This window comes from Eleginops maclovinus, chromosome 18, assembly GCF_036324505.1.
Source record: "Eleginops maclovinus isolate JMC-PN-2008 ecotype Puerto Natales chromosome 18, JC_Emac_rtc_rv5, whole genome shotgun sequence".
Lineage (NCBI taxonomy): Eukaryota > Metazoa > Chordata > Actinopteri > Perciformes > Eleginopidae > Eleginops > Eleginops maclovinus.
The window spans coordinates 5686354-5699391 of NC_086366.1; the positions used below are offsets into that span (position 1 = coordinate 5686354).

General features: G+C 41.2%; 1 protein-coding gene across 3 annotated transcripts; it reads right to left on the reverse strand.

Moving 5' to 3' along the window:
• On the reverse strand, positions 1–10321 carry ccnl1a (cyclin L1a). 3 transcript variants are annotated; one of them, XM_063906241.1, is made up of 10 exons: positions 9983–10321; positions 9392–9466; positions 7307–7416; positions 5313–5433; positions 5085–5149; positions 2788–2887; positions 2573–2677; positions 2063–2313; positions 1828–1926; positions 1–1680 (listed from the first exon to the last, which is right to left on the reverse strand). In XM_063906241.1, exons 1-10 carry the CDS (start codon positions 10220–10222, stop codon positions 1191–1193), a joined length of 1656 nt encoding a protein of 551 aa, XP_063762311.1. In that variant the 5' UTR covers positions 10223–10321; the 3' UTR covers positions 1–1190. The 3 variants fall into 3 exon arrangements, with proteins under 3 accessions (XP_063762311.1, XP_063762313.1, XP_063762312.1); XM_063906243.1 differs by lacking the exon at positions 9983–10321 and adding an exon at positions 6734–6906; XM_063906242.1 differs by lacking the exon at positions 9983–10321 and adding an exon at positions 6638–6906.
• Between the last annotated feature and the right edge of the window lie 2717 nt (positions 10322–13038).

The window sequence follows — 13038 nt, forward strand, 5'->3', positions numbered from 1 at the left end:
TTCAGTGGCATAACTCACTTTTTATTGAGTAAAAATTGGACATGAACACGTGCAGACTAAAACCAGTGTAACAAATTGACAACCCTAAAATTTGAAACAAGTCTGCATCTCCTGCTGTAAAAAAAAAAAAGGAAAAACATCAGATTTTTTTTAAACTTTACAAAACACAGCTTTAGTATCACATCTGTCCAAATAAAAAGCTAAAGAAAAACCACTCGCCCACCAGTCCCTTAATGTGCAAACATATTGATCTTTCCTGAATGATCGGCTTTTTATTTTTTACATTTGTTCATTCAACGGTTCCACTGAGCAGCTCGCTTTTATAAATCAAAGCGTTCACATTTCGTCAGCAGATATCGATCCTTCTTTACACTGTAAATAAGTTTTGTCTCCCCCAAAGTCCATAACTTTACATGTAAAACTAAGAACGCATGGGTAGGCTAGAGATGGTAGTGGTGTGTGTGGGGAGGAGGTATGATAGGAAAATAAGAAAAACCTAAAATGTGAAGTGGACGACGACAGGTCTGGGACTGATGTCACTGTGCGGTGAAGAAAAGGGTTAAGAGACAGTCGCTGGGTTCCTCACACACTCATTAACACAACACACCCCTCTGCTAAATATCAGCTACAGGTGTGCGGCTGTGTAGATGACAAATGTCACAAACGTTTGTACATGCAGAATCTGTGTTAATTTGATTTGGTAATTGCCTTTAAAGTAAAGGCTTTTTACATTTTAATATAACATTTACATAACTCATCTTAAATGCTAAGGCCATAAAAAGAAAGAGTGATAAAAGACAAGATTCCTGTAAACCATATAGTTTACATCTTATGGTCATCTTCAGGATGCGTATGAGAAACCCAGACACCCAACATGATGGTATTAAGCTGGCAATATACTCAAAACAAAACCACACTAGGCATGTTCTCTCTACTGCATTTGGCTTCTACAGCTGCAGTGTGTGCAAGTTCTCGTTAACCGATGCTAAAGAAATCATTTGACCGGTTCACTTCCACAGATTTAACCTTTGGAAGAACTTGCAAAACGTCTGCAGGAGTCACACTGATATTATGAGACAATCAACGGTATTCAACATTCTTCAGAGAGCACGCCAGGTCGGATTCACGTTGAGTATAACTGCAAATAGTAAAGTGACCGTCAGTCCTAGAGCCCGCGTGTGTGTGTGTTGTCAGCGGCGATGGCGGCTGTGTCCTGAGTGGCCACTACTGCTGTGGTGTTTGCTCTTGTGGCTGCGCTCCCTCTCTCTCTCCCTGTCATAGGACCGGGACCTCTCCCTCTCCCTCCTGTCGCCGCGGTGACCGCCTCCCCGCTCGTGTTTATGTTTCTTTGAGGAAAGGTCGAACGAGCCGCGATCTCTCTCCCTCTCACGCTCCCTCTCCCTTTCCCTCTCCCGCTCAACTTTGACGGGCGAGCGGGATCGTGACCGGGAACGCGTGCGCTTCCTCTTGTGACCCGACCCCCCACTGCCGCCGCCGCCACTGTTGCTGTGGCGACCGCTGGGCTTGGAGGAGTCGCTGTTGCTATGGTGGCCGGACTTGGACTTGAGGTGGGGGAGGAGGGGAGAGGGCGGGTGCCGCCGAGGCGATGGACTGCGACTGTGAGAGCGGGAACGTGAGCGAGAGCTGTAGGTACCTGAGCGACTGCGTCTGCTGTTGTAACTGCGGACGAGAGAAGAAGACATTTAGAGAGTTACAATCTGTTGCAGGGCTAGCAAATACAGGCGCAATGTAGTGATGTCACTATGTTCAGGACGTTAACAAAGGACCAGTACACCAAAGAGGTTTTTACACAGAAAGTGATCTTACTGTCGGCGCGGGGAACGGGATCTAGATCTGGATCGTGTTCTTGAACGAGATCGACTTCCGCTCCTACTGTTCCTCCCGATCTTCACATCTTTCCTAACGCTGGAAAATAAAAGATAAGGCTTATGTAATTAAAAAGAAAAGAGAGGAATAGATGTTAGATAAGTGGTTTTAAGGAACAGCTCTTGTGCTGAAACAAAAGATGGACTACCGCTGAAATACGGTGTTCGGTTCTCACCCGTTGTGTGGACTCTTGTTGGCTTGACTCCGGCTGTCGGGATCCTTCTTCACGGTTTTGAGCGTCTGGGGGTTTGGGGATTTCTCCTCCACCTTCACTGCAGGGGAGCAGGGCTTGGAGGCAGGAGAGAAGCCGCCAAGCGTGGACAGTGCCGGGGTGCCGTCGGGGTTCAGACCTTTAGCTTTCAGCTTGGCCTCGGCAAGATACACCTTCCTCCGCTCCACCTCCTTCTCCAGCTGGTCGAGGTTAGGCTGGGGGAGTAATCACACGGTCAGTTTACACAGACAACACAGAGGCAGGTAAAGCACACTGATGCTAATAGCTTTGTTGTGAAGGTTTCCCCTGCAGCACACAGTGAAATAGTCAAGTACAGCTTAGCAGATAGATGTAGAGTTAGCTGTCCTCAATGGGATATCTCTCTACATTAAGCTAGATCTGTCCCACCCCTTAGCCTATCACACAGTGTGTTGGATCCAATAGAAGTGCGAGTGTTACATCGTGATGCCCTACCTTCTTCCTGGTGTAGAGTCTGAGGGTGGTGAGACAGACTTCTTTCACATCGTCCTCGCTGGCTCCAAACAGCAGGTACCAGCTAGGTCTGGTGGGCAGAGGAATCTGAGAGAAACACACACAACAGCTTTAACATCAAAAGGAAAAAAATGTCACTCGATGTAATTATAAAAAAACCTTGGATGGCAAGGCTTCAGGTAAACGTGTCTTCCTACCTGCAGCGCTCGGGCAGCGAGGAATATGCAGGCACAGGCGATGGTCTCGGCTTGGAATCTCACAAACACATTCGTCCTCAGGGTGTCGTTCATGTAGTTCCTACGGAGGCAAAAGCAACACATAGAAACAAAAACATAGCATCTTCTCCACACAGAGCCACCGCTCCCTCATTCCCACATGTTGCAGTACGCACCACATCTTAAGCTGTTACTTAAGGTCAACAAATCTGGAAAGTCGTGCCAAATCCTTCATTTTTTTGGTTTTTTTTCTAATTTAGAGACGGTAGATTTAATAACTGCATGCACTAACAGCGTCAAATTAACCAGGAAAACATTTATTCAAGAGCGATAAGCATTTTGAACTTTTAAATGTAACTTTGTCCATTTCTCTCTCTGGGGCATCCATGTCACAGGAAAAGCATGAAGACACAAATGGGGAGGAATCAACAGAAGACCCGCCAAGACCCTGTTTTTAAAACCACACAATGACCTTTAGAGCAGCTAGAGTTAGACTAATGATGACTGAGACGATGACACATGCCTTGCATTAGGAGAGGGGAGGGGGGGGGGGGGAGACATGCAGGCATACGGATGCAACACATTCATGGAGAATGCACGTTCACATTGTTCTACGTGAGGAACAGTGAGACAGCATGTGAGGGAGTCAGAGGCTGTTGATGAAGTCACATGATGCCACACTGGTATGATTGCCTCCTACACATCGATGAGGTTAAACTACAACTACTTTTAACTTAAATGACCTCCATCCACCGATCGTATTTCACTGCAGCTCCGTTCCTCTGAAGGATTTTAAAAGATATTAGGAATGGCCATCCGTGCCTCAGTACTGAGGCTGAGTGAAATCTCTGTGCTGCAGAACAGATTACGTGTCAGTGGGTTGTCTGGGACAATGGGTGAATTAGATTAGCCATGGGGAGAGCATTAGGAAAGACAAAATGGCCAGGATGTGAATTAGGAGAGTACAGGGTGGTGTGAGCATCTATGTCCTCAAAAGACATAGAAGTCCAAAAAACAAAATACAGAAACATGATGGTAGAACCCCGAAAACTCAACAGTGATCCCATTTAATTATCAAAAGGACCCACAACCAGGGAATATACAACTAATCAGAAAGCAAAGATGCATCCTTTCTAAGGTGCTGAATCAAAATGCATACACTGTGTATGTCAATAATCACACAGTCAAAGTAATGTAATCTCTCCGCTGGATGTTTGCCTAAGGAAAACCTGCCACTCAGGGATTACTTCCTGTCTAACCTGCCTGCATTAAGTGCCCTGCACTGTGGCAGCTCACTGAGAAACTGCCATGTCAACATCACTAAAGATAACACACTGCCGCTGGAGTCTCACGCCCGCGTGGGTGAGACAGGTCCTTGGAGGCAAAACCTGCAAGACAGACATGTCTGGACACCACGTCAGTTGGGGACAGGACACAGTAAACTACTGTTAATGTTTAAAAAGAAAACAGGCAGGTTAACTAGTCAAAAAAAGGTATTCTGCTGAAGTTTACTTCATTGCTAGATGCAAGTAAACTAGAAAAAAAGTCAGAATATAAATCAAATGTAGCTACTTGGCAACAGTAGGCATTACAGTTAAAACCTTGTTTAGCAAGACCAAAAAAATACAAATCCTTTTGGACACCCAAGAGAAAACAAGACGATGTTGGCTGTTGGGAAAGGTTCGCCCGCCCCCTTCAGTGAATCTCGGCATTGGGATTGGCTGTCAGGAGAGAGGCAGCCAGCCAATGGGGGGAGCTTCCTGAGGTCATGTGGTTGGAGGAGGCAGAGTTCAGAGGTTCTTTATGTGACTTACCAGCATGGTCTACCCTTTAATCAAAGAGTAGAGAGAAAGGACAAAGTTAAACCAAGTTCCCCGGGCAGCGCAAATCAAAACAGACTAAACAGCAAAGCCATGTAAAGGCAGACAGAGTGAGACACGCAGCAGCTTTAAACACATTGCTTCATCAGAAAGAAAAGGGTGGAAGGTTAAAAATGGAGTGAGGTAACGTCGCAGTCAGACCTGGGCAAAATGGTTGTTGAAGGCTTTTCAAATTTGTGCTTAAAAACACACGAGGGGCCCGTGAGAATCACTTATCTGACAGCCGATGGTTCCATTTATGGGACTCTCCCAGGATAAATCAAGTGCTCTTCAAGTGAGTCAACCATTTGTTACGTGTTCAACTTTAATTTTAAGCCCAGGTCTGGTGGCACTTCTGGCAGATATGACACAGGTTGCTGCTGTGGGGGAAAGTCAGTGCAGAACAAGGGAGGAACCTACCAGGCGGTCTGGACCAGAGTCTGGTTCTTCTCACAGTCCAGGACTTGAAGGTACATGACGATAATCTGGAATCAAAAAATAAAATGACACGTTAGAAACCAATACATGAGCCCGTTCTGAGAAGGGAGTCTGCTAAAGCTGCTTCCTGTGTGGTTGCATCAGCAGGAAAAGCTGCTATAGCTAAACTCCACTGCACGTTTCAAATGTTTAGAAGTGTGTTAGACTCACCTTGTGAGGATGCTTGACATGCACACAGAAGCCCAGCTCCTTCAGGATCCGCCGCTCCCCTTTGATGACTTGGTTTTTGGTATTTATGTAGTTCTGATCAAGTATCAAAGAACTTGGAGCCCTGGTTTATAAAGGAATCAAAATAAAATAATGTTTCCCCCTTTGGAAATTAAAATAAAAGAAAGGAAAGTGCCCTTTTGATTTCTTGTACTCTTTTTCTCTCTCTTGTTTCCCGTTTCAACCAACTTAAAGCAACAGGTCTAACTGTATGCATGCCTGACAGTCTGCTGGGGTTTGCGGACTCCTGTGGTTCCAGTGAAAGCATTATGGGATTTGTTGATAGCCCTCGACCTCATTCACCCCGTGTCACAGCTTTAATAGAAATATCAACTCAGTACATCGATGACACCACCACCTCAGCGTGCAATACAATCAAAATCTTCAAACACAAACTCTAATAAAGACAACTATTATAATGACAATAAGAAAACATCTTACCTATACTAACGTCTGTTTGCTTAGCAGTGAGTAAAAGTATATAGAGTAAGAAAAACACTTCCTACCTGACTTTTGTTAACAGTAAAGCAAGATATCCAAACTTTAAAAAGGGGGAACTATCAAAGCACAGCTTTCTTAGTCACTTGACTTTATTTCATCTTCACTGCAAACGATACTAAGCTCTCCTACAAAACATCTGCTGGTTAAACACAGATCCTACTGATGCAGACCCACAGATCAAGAAATAAATAAAGCAAACTCAGAAATGCATCAGCTTTCTAACATTAAAACCTTAGTTTAGATTACTCTGAACTATCAGACGCCTACAGTAGGTCATATTTATGATTCTTCAGCGGCATCAATGTAAAACTTCCAACACTTGTGGGAAGTAGTTGAGCAACTTAACAGAGCCAACAACGACCAAAGTTTAAATAAAATAGTAATATTTTGATGTCTCAAATAGCAGAAACTAAACCACATGCTACAAACCACATGCATGGTAACAATAATCTGTGTGATGCCACGCACTGAACATTACAGATCAAATCCACATCCAATCAACAAACTCACTACAGGTGCATCACACTGGTACCCTTACTGTAAAGCCAATATAAAGTTACTATAAATATATAATGTCTTCTCTTAAAGCTACGGAGCATGCACTCAGCCTACACCATTAATTAAGTATATCCAGATATTTACTCTAACTGAACAACAAGGTGATATTTCTATTAAAGCCATGGGTAACAGTAGGTGAATGGGATTTATTTCTGTAAGCACAAACAAAATGCACAGTGAGGAGCAGTCAGTGAAGGAAACTACGTTACCCAGGGGTCCGCAGATTGACGGACTGATACCCAAAGCTTAAGAGTGAACCACAGGAGTCCTCAAGGCGCCCCGGGGGCCAAGGACCTTCGGCCAACCTGTCATCCCCGATCCCAGTGGCCCGCGGTGGCTCAGACCACGGGCGTTTCCCACAGGAGGGGGTGGGGTGGCCCTGGGGGAGGAGACCCCCTTGCATCATGGTTGTCATGCCGACTGCTTCATCTTACGTACCATTCCACATCACCCAGGCTTTGGTAAATGTAGCTGGTCGCTGTTAGTTGGTTGCAAGGGAAAAAAGAAGCCAAGTTAATGCCAAGGTCTAGAGTTTTGACATGAACAGATTTCTACGAAGACGAAGGCACGCGCCCATAATGCAGCCGTGCCTTGTCTTCTGGTGTTTAAAATGAACGCCAATTGTTTAAGTGAATTTGTCAAGGTATCAATTTCAGTGTACTTTCAATCTCAGCTGATATATGTTGAGTTATTACACTTCTGTAACTACCAGTGAAGTGGAAACTGAAAAGTTTTAAAATGGTTTAGAGCACATAGATAACAGAAGAGCACTTTCACAGCAAAAACAGATCAACATCATACAACACATTATTAGATCGAACCAATGAAACGTGTTCAAATGTAACATACAATATCTCTTTCTCATTGTCGATACTTACTTTTTGCCTCGGCTCTGTCTCAAATGGTGGAAAACATTGATGACGTCTCGTATTCGTCTGGGAGCTTCCTCAATCTTGGAGGCCAAGTTGATACAAGCCATAGCAACAATCTGGAAAGAAGATAAGTGAAGCAAAAAAAATTGGAAGAAGGGGTTCAATAACTTAAGACCTTTATTCAGAGATGGGGTGCCCTCTACAACCAATAGATGTGAAACACACAGTTAAGACATTTACCAAGTTTGGTCTGATTAAACTAATGAACTAGGGCTGCTCGGTTATGGAAAAAATCATAATCACGATTATTTTGGTCAATATTGAAATCACGATTATTTTTAAGTTTGAAAACACAATGCAGCATTTCTCTCCAAAAAAACTGTAACTGAGAACTTCATAAATTCCCCTTAAAAAGATAAGCCTTCGACGGATAGGGATTTGCATTGTACAGAGTGTTTGAAATCGACGTCCGTGTTGATGACGTGGGGGTTGTGGCCTTGTCTTTTTGTTTCTTTATTAATTTGTCCTGAGCGACTTTGTGCTTAAGTTTGAGGTGATTGAATAAGTTTGTGGTGTTGCTAGGGGCGCAGATATCACTTTGTAGCACATTTTGCACATTACGTGATGCTGTGCCTCGTTGGACTCTTCGAATCCCAAGTGTTCCCATACAAGAGAACTTGTTCTACCCTTTTTGTCGATCAAACGGGGCTGCCCTTCCTCTGCCTTTTTCCACTCGCGCTGTTTTTTGAATACTGCAGGTCACCACACACACACAACTCGCATCCTTCACTTTACAGCTGCTTTGAGAGCCAGTCAGCAGGGCCGCGTTGAATGCTTTTGGGGAGGGACTGAATTGCGCATGCGCGTCTCTTTCAGAAAACCTCTAGGCCTACCATAGACAACGGAAAATGCCAAATTAACCGTTTGAACTCGATTACATTAGTTTGGAGATCGTTTGACCCAAAAATCAAAATCGCGATCAAAATTTGATTAATTGCACAGCCCTATAATTAACTACCATTTTATTATCTTTGCGGAAATGTTGTGTTTGTCGGAGTGGCCCGTTATCTAAGAGTAAAGGGCTCTTAAATCAGGATATGTCTACATGACCCTGTACTGAATTTTTTCTGGGGCGAACGCGAGGGTATCAAACGTAAAACACTTGCTATGCACAACACAATGCACAAGTTTGAATAAACTTTACGATATTTAATTAAGTGACACTGGTTATTGTTAATACCAAATATGCACTATACTCAAGTTTTTTTTCCATGCGCAATACCGTTTAATTTTTCCTTTTGGCAAAAAAATACCCGATTTTTGGGAGGGTTTGCCCTTTTCCAAACATATTTCTGGCTAATATAATGGAGGATTTATGCATCTGGATCAGTTCTTAAAAGGTTTGTTTTCTCAGAAACACCAAACAAATCTACAACTATTATAAAGATAACAAGATTATTAATATTACCCACCGCAACATGTTGTATAATGTCCCACCGACAAGCCAGCTAACCACCATTTGAATCTATACAGATATTTTACTATTAATTAAAGTTACTTTGCACTATTTTTGTTATGTTTATAGTACACTATGTTTATGTCTTTAGTAGATTGGTATATTAGAGTGTTCTAATTTATTCTGTATAATTTAAAATATGTATTCTTGTGAATATGTCTTTACTACTGTGAATATGTATATTTTTACTTTTAATGTCTAGTGTGTTTGTATTTTAAAGACACTTTGTAATTGTTGCACAATGACTGTCAAAAAGGATGCTAAAAGGAATACAATTTTTATTGTATACACTGTAGCTACTGCAAATATGGCAAGAAAGCCTCTTAGGAAGCTAACAACGTTTCAATACTGATATATACCTAATATTATTCTGGTACTATTCAGTCAGGGTCCATCCTGTAGTGTTTACATTGTTCATTATTGATAAACAGTTCTCCTCTCGTCACCTCTTTGTCTTACAGTTCAAAAAACGGCTTTCGACAACATGGCTGCCTAGAACGTTACCGTGACGTTAGGCTAGGCTAACAGTAGCTAGCTAACACCGACCGGATGTTGAGCTGTTAAACCGATCTTACCTCAAAACTGTGTTTGACGAAGGACTTGGAGTAGAAAAAACGATGAAACAGAACCTGTCCGGTTGCCATTGCCACCTGTAGAGAGAAAAAAACACGCAAATATGACTTCTGAACTGAGTCTAGACATGTAATCAGGCCTCATAAACCTGAGGCCTAACCTTACATATAGCCAATAACGTACTTTAAAACTGTTGTAGCAGCAATGTGGCCTTTACAGGGTTCATGTATCAGTACAGGTGTCCATCTTACAGTCAAACTTGTATATAATTTACTTTGTAACACCGGTTTATTTTCTATTTTGAGGTGAGTATAGTTGTTTACCTTCTACTCTTTATTTTTCTAATTGTGTGATGCCTTTATTTTAACATGCTGCTTTAACGAAAAAAATTCGAAATTTCGGAACAAAAAAAAAATATTTTATTCTATCTTAACCTTGCACAATGGACCGCCGCCATTTTGACTACACCACGCTAACGTTAAGAAGCTAATATTAGCAAACAGCTAACAGGCCGAGTCGTGTTGTGTAAATAAAACATGTGTAACGCTACATGTGACAATAACAAGTTCAATTACGTTATTTAATGTGTTTACCTGTGGTAGTCTCAGAAGGATGCCCGCAGACTGGATGAGTTCACAGCCCAGGATCCTGAGGTCGGTCTCGGTGTTCAGGTCGAGGCCGTCCAGCATCGAGGGCGTCGGGGAGAGACTCTCCTCCGGGATCAGAGAGTTGTCGATGGTCAGGTACACCTCCGAGTATACTTTGTCACCGATGAGGATGCCATCGTTGTTCGTGGACGCGTTAGAGGACACAGAGAGGGGACCCGCGGCCATATTCACCCGAGAAAAAAAACACAGCGGTTTCAGCAGATAAGAGAAAATCCTCCTGCCTCGACGAGCTGAGCGACGGCGGAGCAGGGTGACTGACAAAGCGCCGTGACGTCACGGTAATGTAAAGAGGCAGCGTTTGTGTATGTATGCATCCGCGGGGGTAAAATAGTTCATCCACTACATTTATTAATACCCTTAGTTACTTTTCAGATATGGATTAATGATGTGAAATATTAACAACACTTAAATAAGACTTAAGTTATGATGCAGCACATGTGTGTGCACATCTGCAGGGGTAAAATAGTTCCTCATTACAGCTATTAGAAACGAAATCCAGCCATTGTAAAGTAACTGAGATTTATTTAATTACAAGATCTAAATACTTTTTCCACCTCTGACAAAATCATATTACAGAAATTATTAACAGAGGTGGAAGAAGTATTCAGATGCTTTACATTGAGTACAAAAAGTACCAATACATTTTTGTCAAAATACTTAATTATAAGTAAAAAACCTGCAATCAAAACCTTACTTAAAATAAAATACAAACGTTTTATCAGCTAAATTCATCTTAAAGTATAAAATGGAAAAGTAATCATTGTGCAGACAATGATGACATTCATGTGTGTATAAAGAGACATCTAGACATGTATAGGTAATATTGTTGCATCAGTAGCATTTAAGTGTTGAAGACAAACAAAGTACGGATTTACTTTTTGTAAAATGTTAAAATAATTTGTCCACTATAGTTACATTTTTAGAGATTTATTTTGTTATGTGATTATTTACTTCCCACCTCTTATTATCAAGAAAAACTAAATATTTTTTAAATGGCAAAACTGTAGTCTTACTTGGAATCGAGCTGGTATGAAATCCATCATGGATAATAAATTGGTCACTCATTTTCCTTTTACTTCATACACCTGTCATTTATATATATTCTTTTGCTGTAGTTTATTTGTCTTTTATAAATCATTCTAATTCACCCAGCATATCTTATACTTTGTATTATTTAGGATACATGTCATATTTGCTGCTTATATTTATTTGTAATTGTATTATGTTTACACTGATATATATCTACCGTTATTCTTTTTTCCTTTTTTTCTAACCCGATTGTAACTATACTCACAGAGTTAAAACAATTGTATACAAATAAATGTGTTAATAAAACAGATGAGTTGACCTTAGAGACAATGATTGTGCTATAATTTTCCTTATGAGAAATAGTAAATGATCTAATGCTTCCTTTACTTGCTCACCGAAAGCTCAGTCTCCAGATATCTCCAGTATGTTAGATGACCAATTATGACTAATAAACACTATGACAAAAAATAAGTTGCAGGCCAAAACTGTTTCACAACTATAATGAACCATCACAGACCCTCTGATCATGCAGCCATAAAAAATAATAGAAAATATAAATATAAGTATTACAGTGTTTCAATCATTTTAGGAAAACTATGGTTGGTTGTTGTTAAATGGGAACTCAGTTGTATTTATCTATTTTATAGCAATATTCTCATATGCTTTTACAATCAAAATTAACGAAAAATGTGTGTAAAACAAATATTTAAGCGGACACTTTTATTGTTGTTGGTAATATTTCCGACGTTTCATGAAGGCACCAGAAGGAGGCGACTCACCACCACGGTATCGATGACGTACTTTACGGGAAAGTCCGGACTTCTCACCTATGGAACATATCCATCCGCCATTTGAAATAATAAGGAGTCAGAGCAGCAGCTGGGCAGATTTTACGAGGGTTATGAAATCAGTATTGGCATGCGTCATTCAGGCACAATTCACAGGAAATCAATGATATCTACTTGGTTATTTCCTGTTTAACCATTTAAAGATACAGAATATCAGGAAGGGAAAAAATGGCAACCTGTTTTAAGGCTAATCATGGACCTAATTAAGATTTTGAAAATGTGTCCAAGAAGGTGCAGCTTTATGGAAACGGAACATTGTGTTCAGTTTCAGTTCTGTTCAGCCCACAGGATTTTATAGCCTGAAGCCTTGCAGTAGCGTAAAACGGACAGCAGAGGGAACCAGAGACACACCAATTGATGTTTCTTAAAAACAGGACCCCCAATTGAAGCGTCTGGCTTTCTAGAGTTTATCCTGAGACATTCAATGACCTTGTTGATGCTGCAGGAGTCTGTGCAGTGTTTGACCCAGTTTCTTTTTGACTTATGGGCCTATACTAATGCATGTGTTTCTTTATGTGTTGTACGCCTTTTGGATATGTGTTTCTGTGGATGCTGTATTTACACTAATACACATTTTTTTTGCTGGTTTATTCACTTTATTGGTAAAGAGAGCAATTCATTTCCTATGTGGTAAGTTGACTAATTGCACATTTGTATGGGAATTACATTATTTACTAGGCCTTGTCACTTAGGGGCATAAGGACTCTAGATGAATTGTTATAGGATGCTTGCTTTAGGCCCTAAAATTAAACGGTGACCAAGATGCATGCACTACGCAGCTCCACGTATGTCCAGTTTCTCTGCATCTTATCTCAGCGTTGTCAAAGAGCAGTTTCATCCCAGGGATTTCTGTTTCAGTGCTAGAGGTAAAAAGTTCATAACTCAATCATTTTTTACACCAAAAAAAACTGAAAAACCCAAAAGATTAATTAAATTGTGTGTAACAAAACATTCACCCAGTTTAAGACACCTCAGATGTATCTTCTGCCCACAACGGTGCATCTTGTTAAATAAAGGTTATTAGTAAATCACCCAAAACTAACCCACACCCAGCAATCCTGAGCCCCGGTTTTTTAACTTGATTTGTTTTTTACTGGATCAACA

What these genes read in the sequence shown, in the direction of transcription:
- ccnl1a (XM_063906241.1), bottom strand. Translation starts at nt 10,222, where the DNA reads ATGGCCGCGGGTCCCCTCTCTGTGTCCTCTAACGCGTCCACGAACAAC. An exon ending in AGACAGAGCCGAGGCAAAAA is followed by an intron (nt 5,434 to 7,306) that starts GTAAGTATCGAC and finishes TTTATAAACCAG; the next exon opens with GGCTCCAAGTTCTTTGATAC. An exon ending in AACAAGAGTCCACACAACGG is followed by an intron (nt 1,927 to 2,062) that starts GTGAGAACCGAA and finishes TTTATTTTCCAG; the next exon opens with CGTTAGGAAAGATGTGAAGA.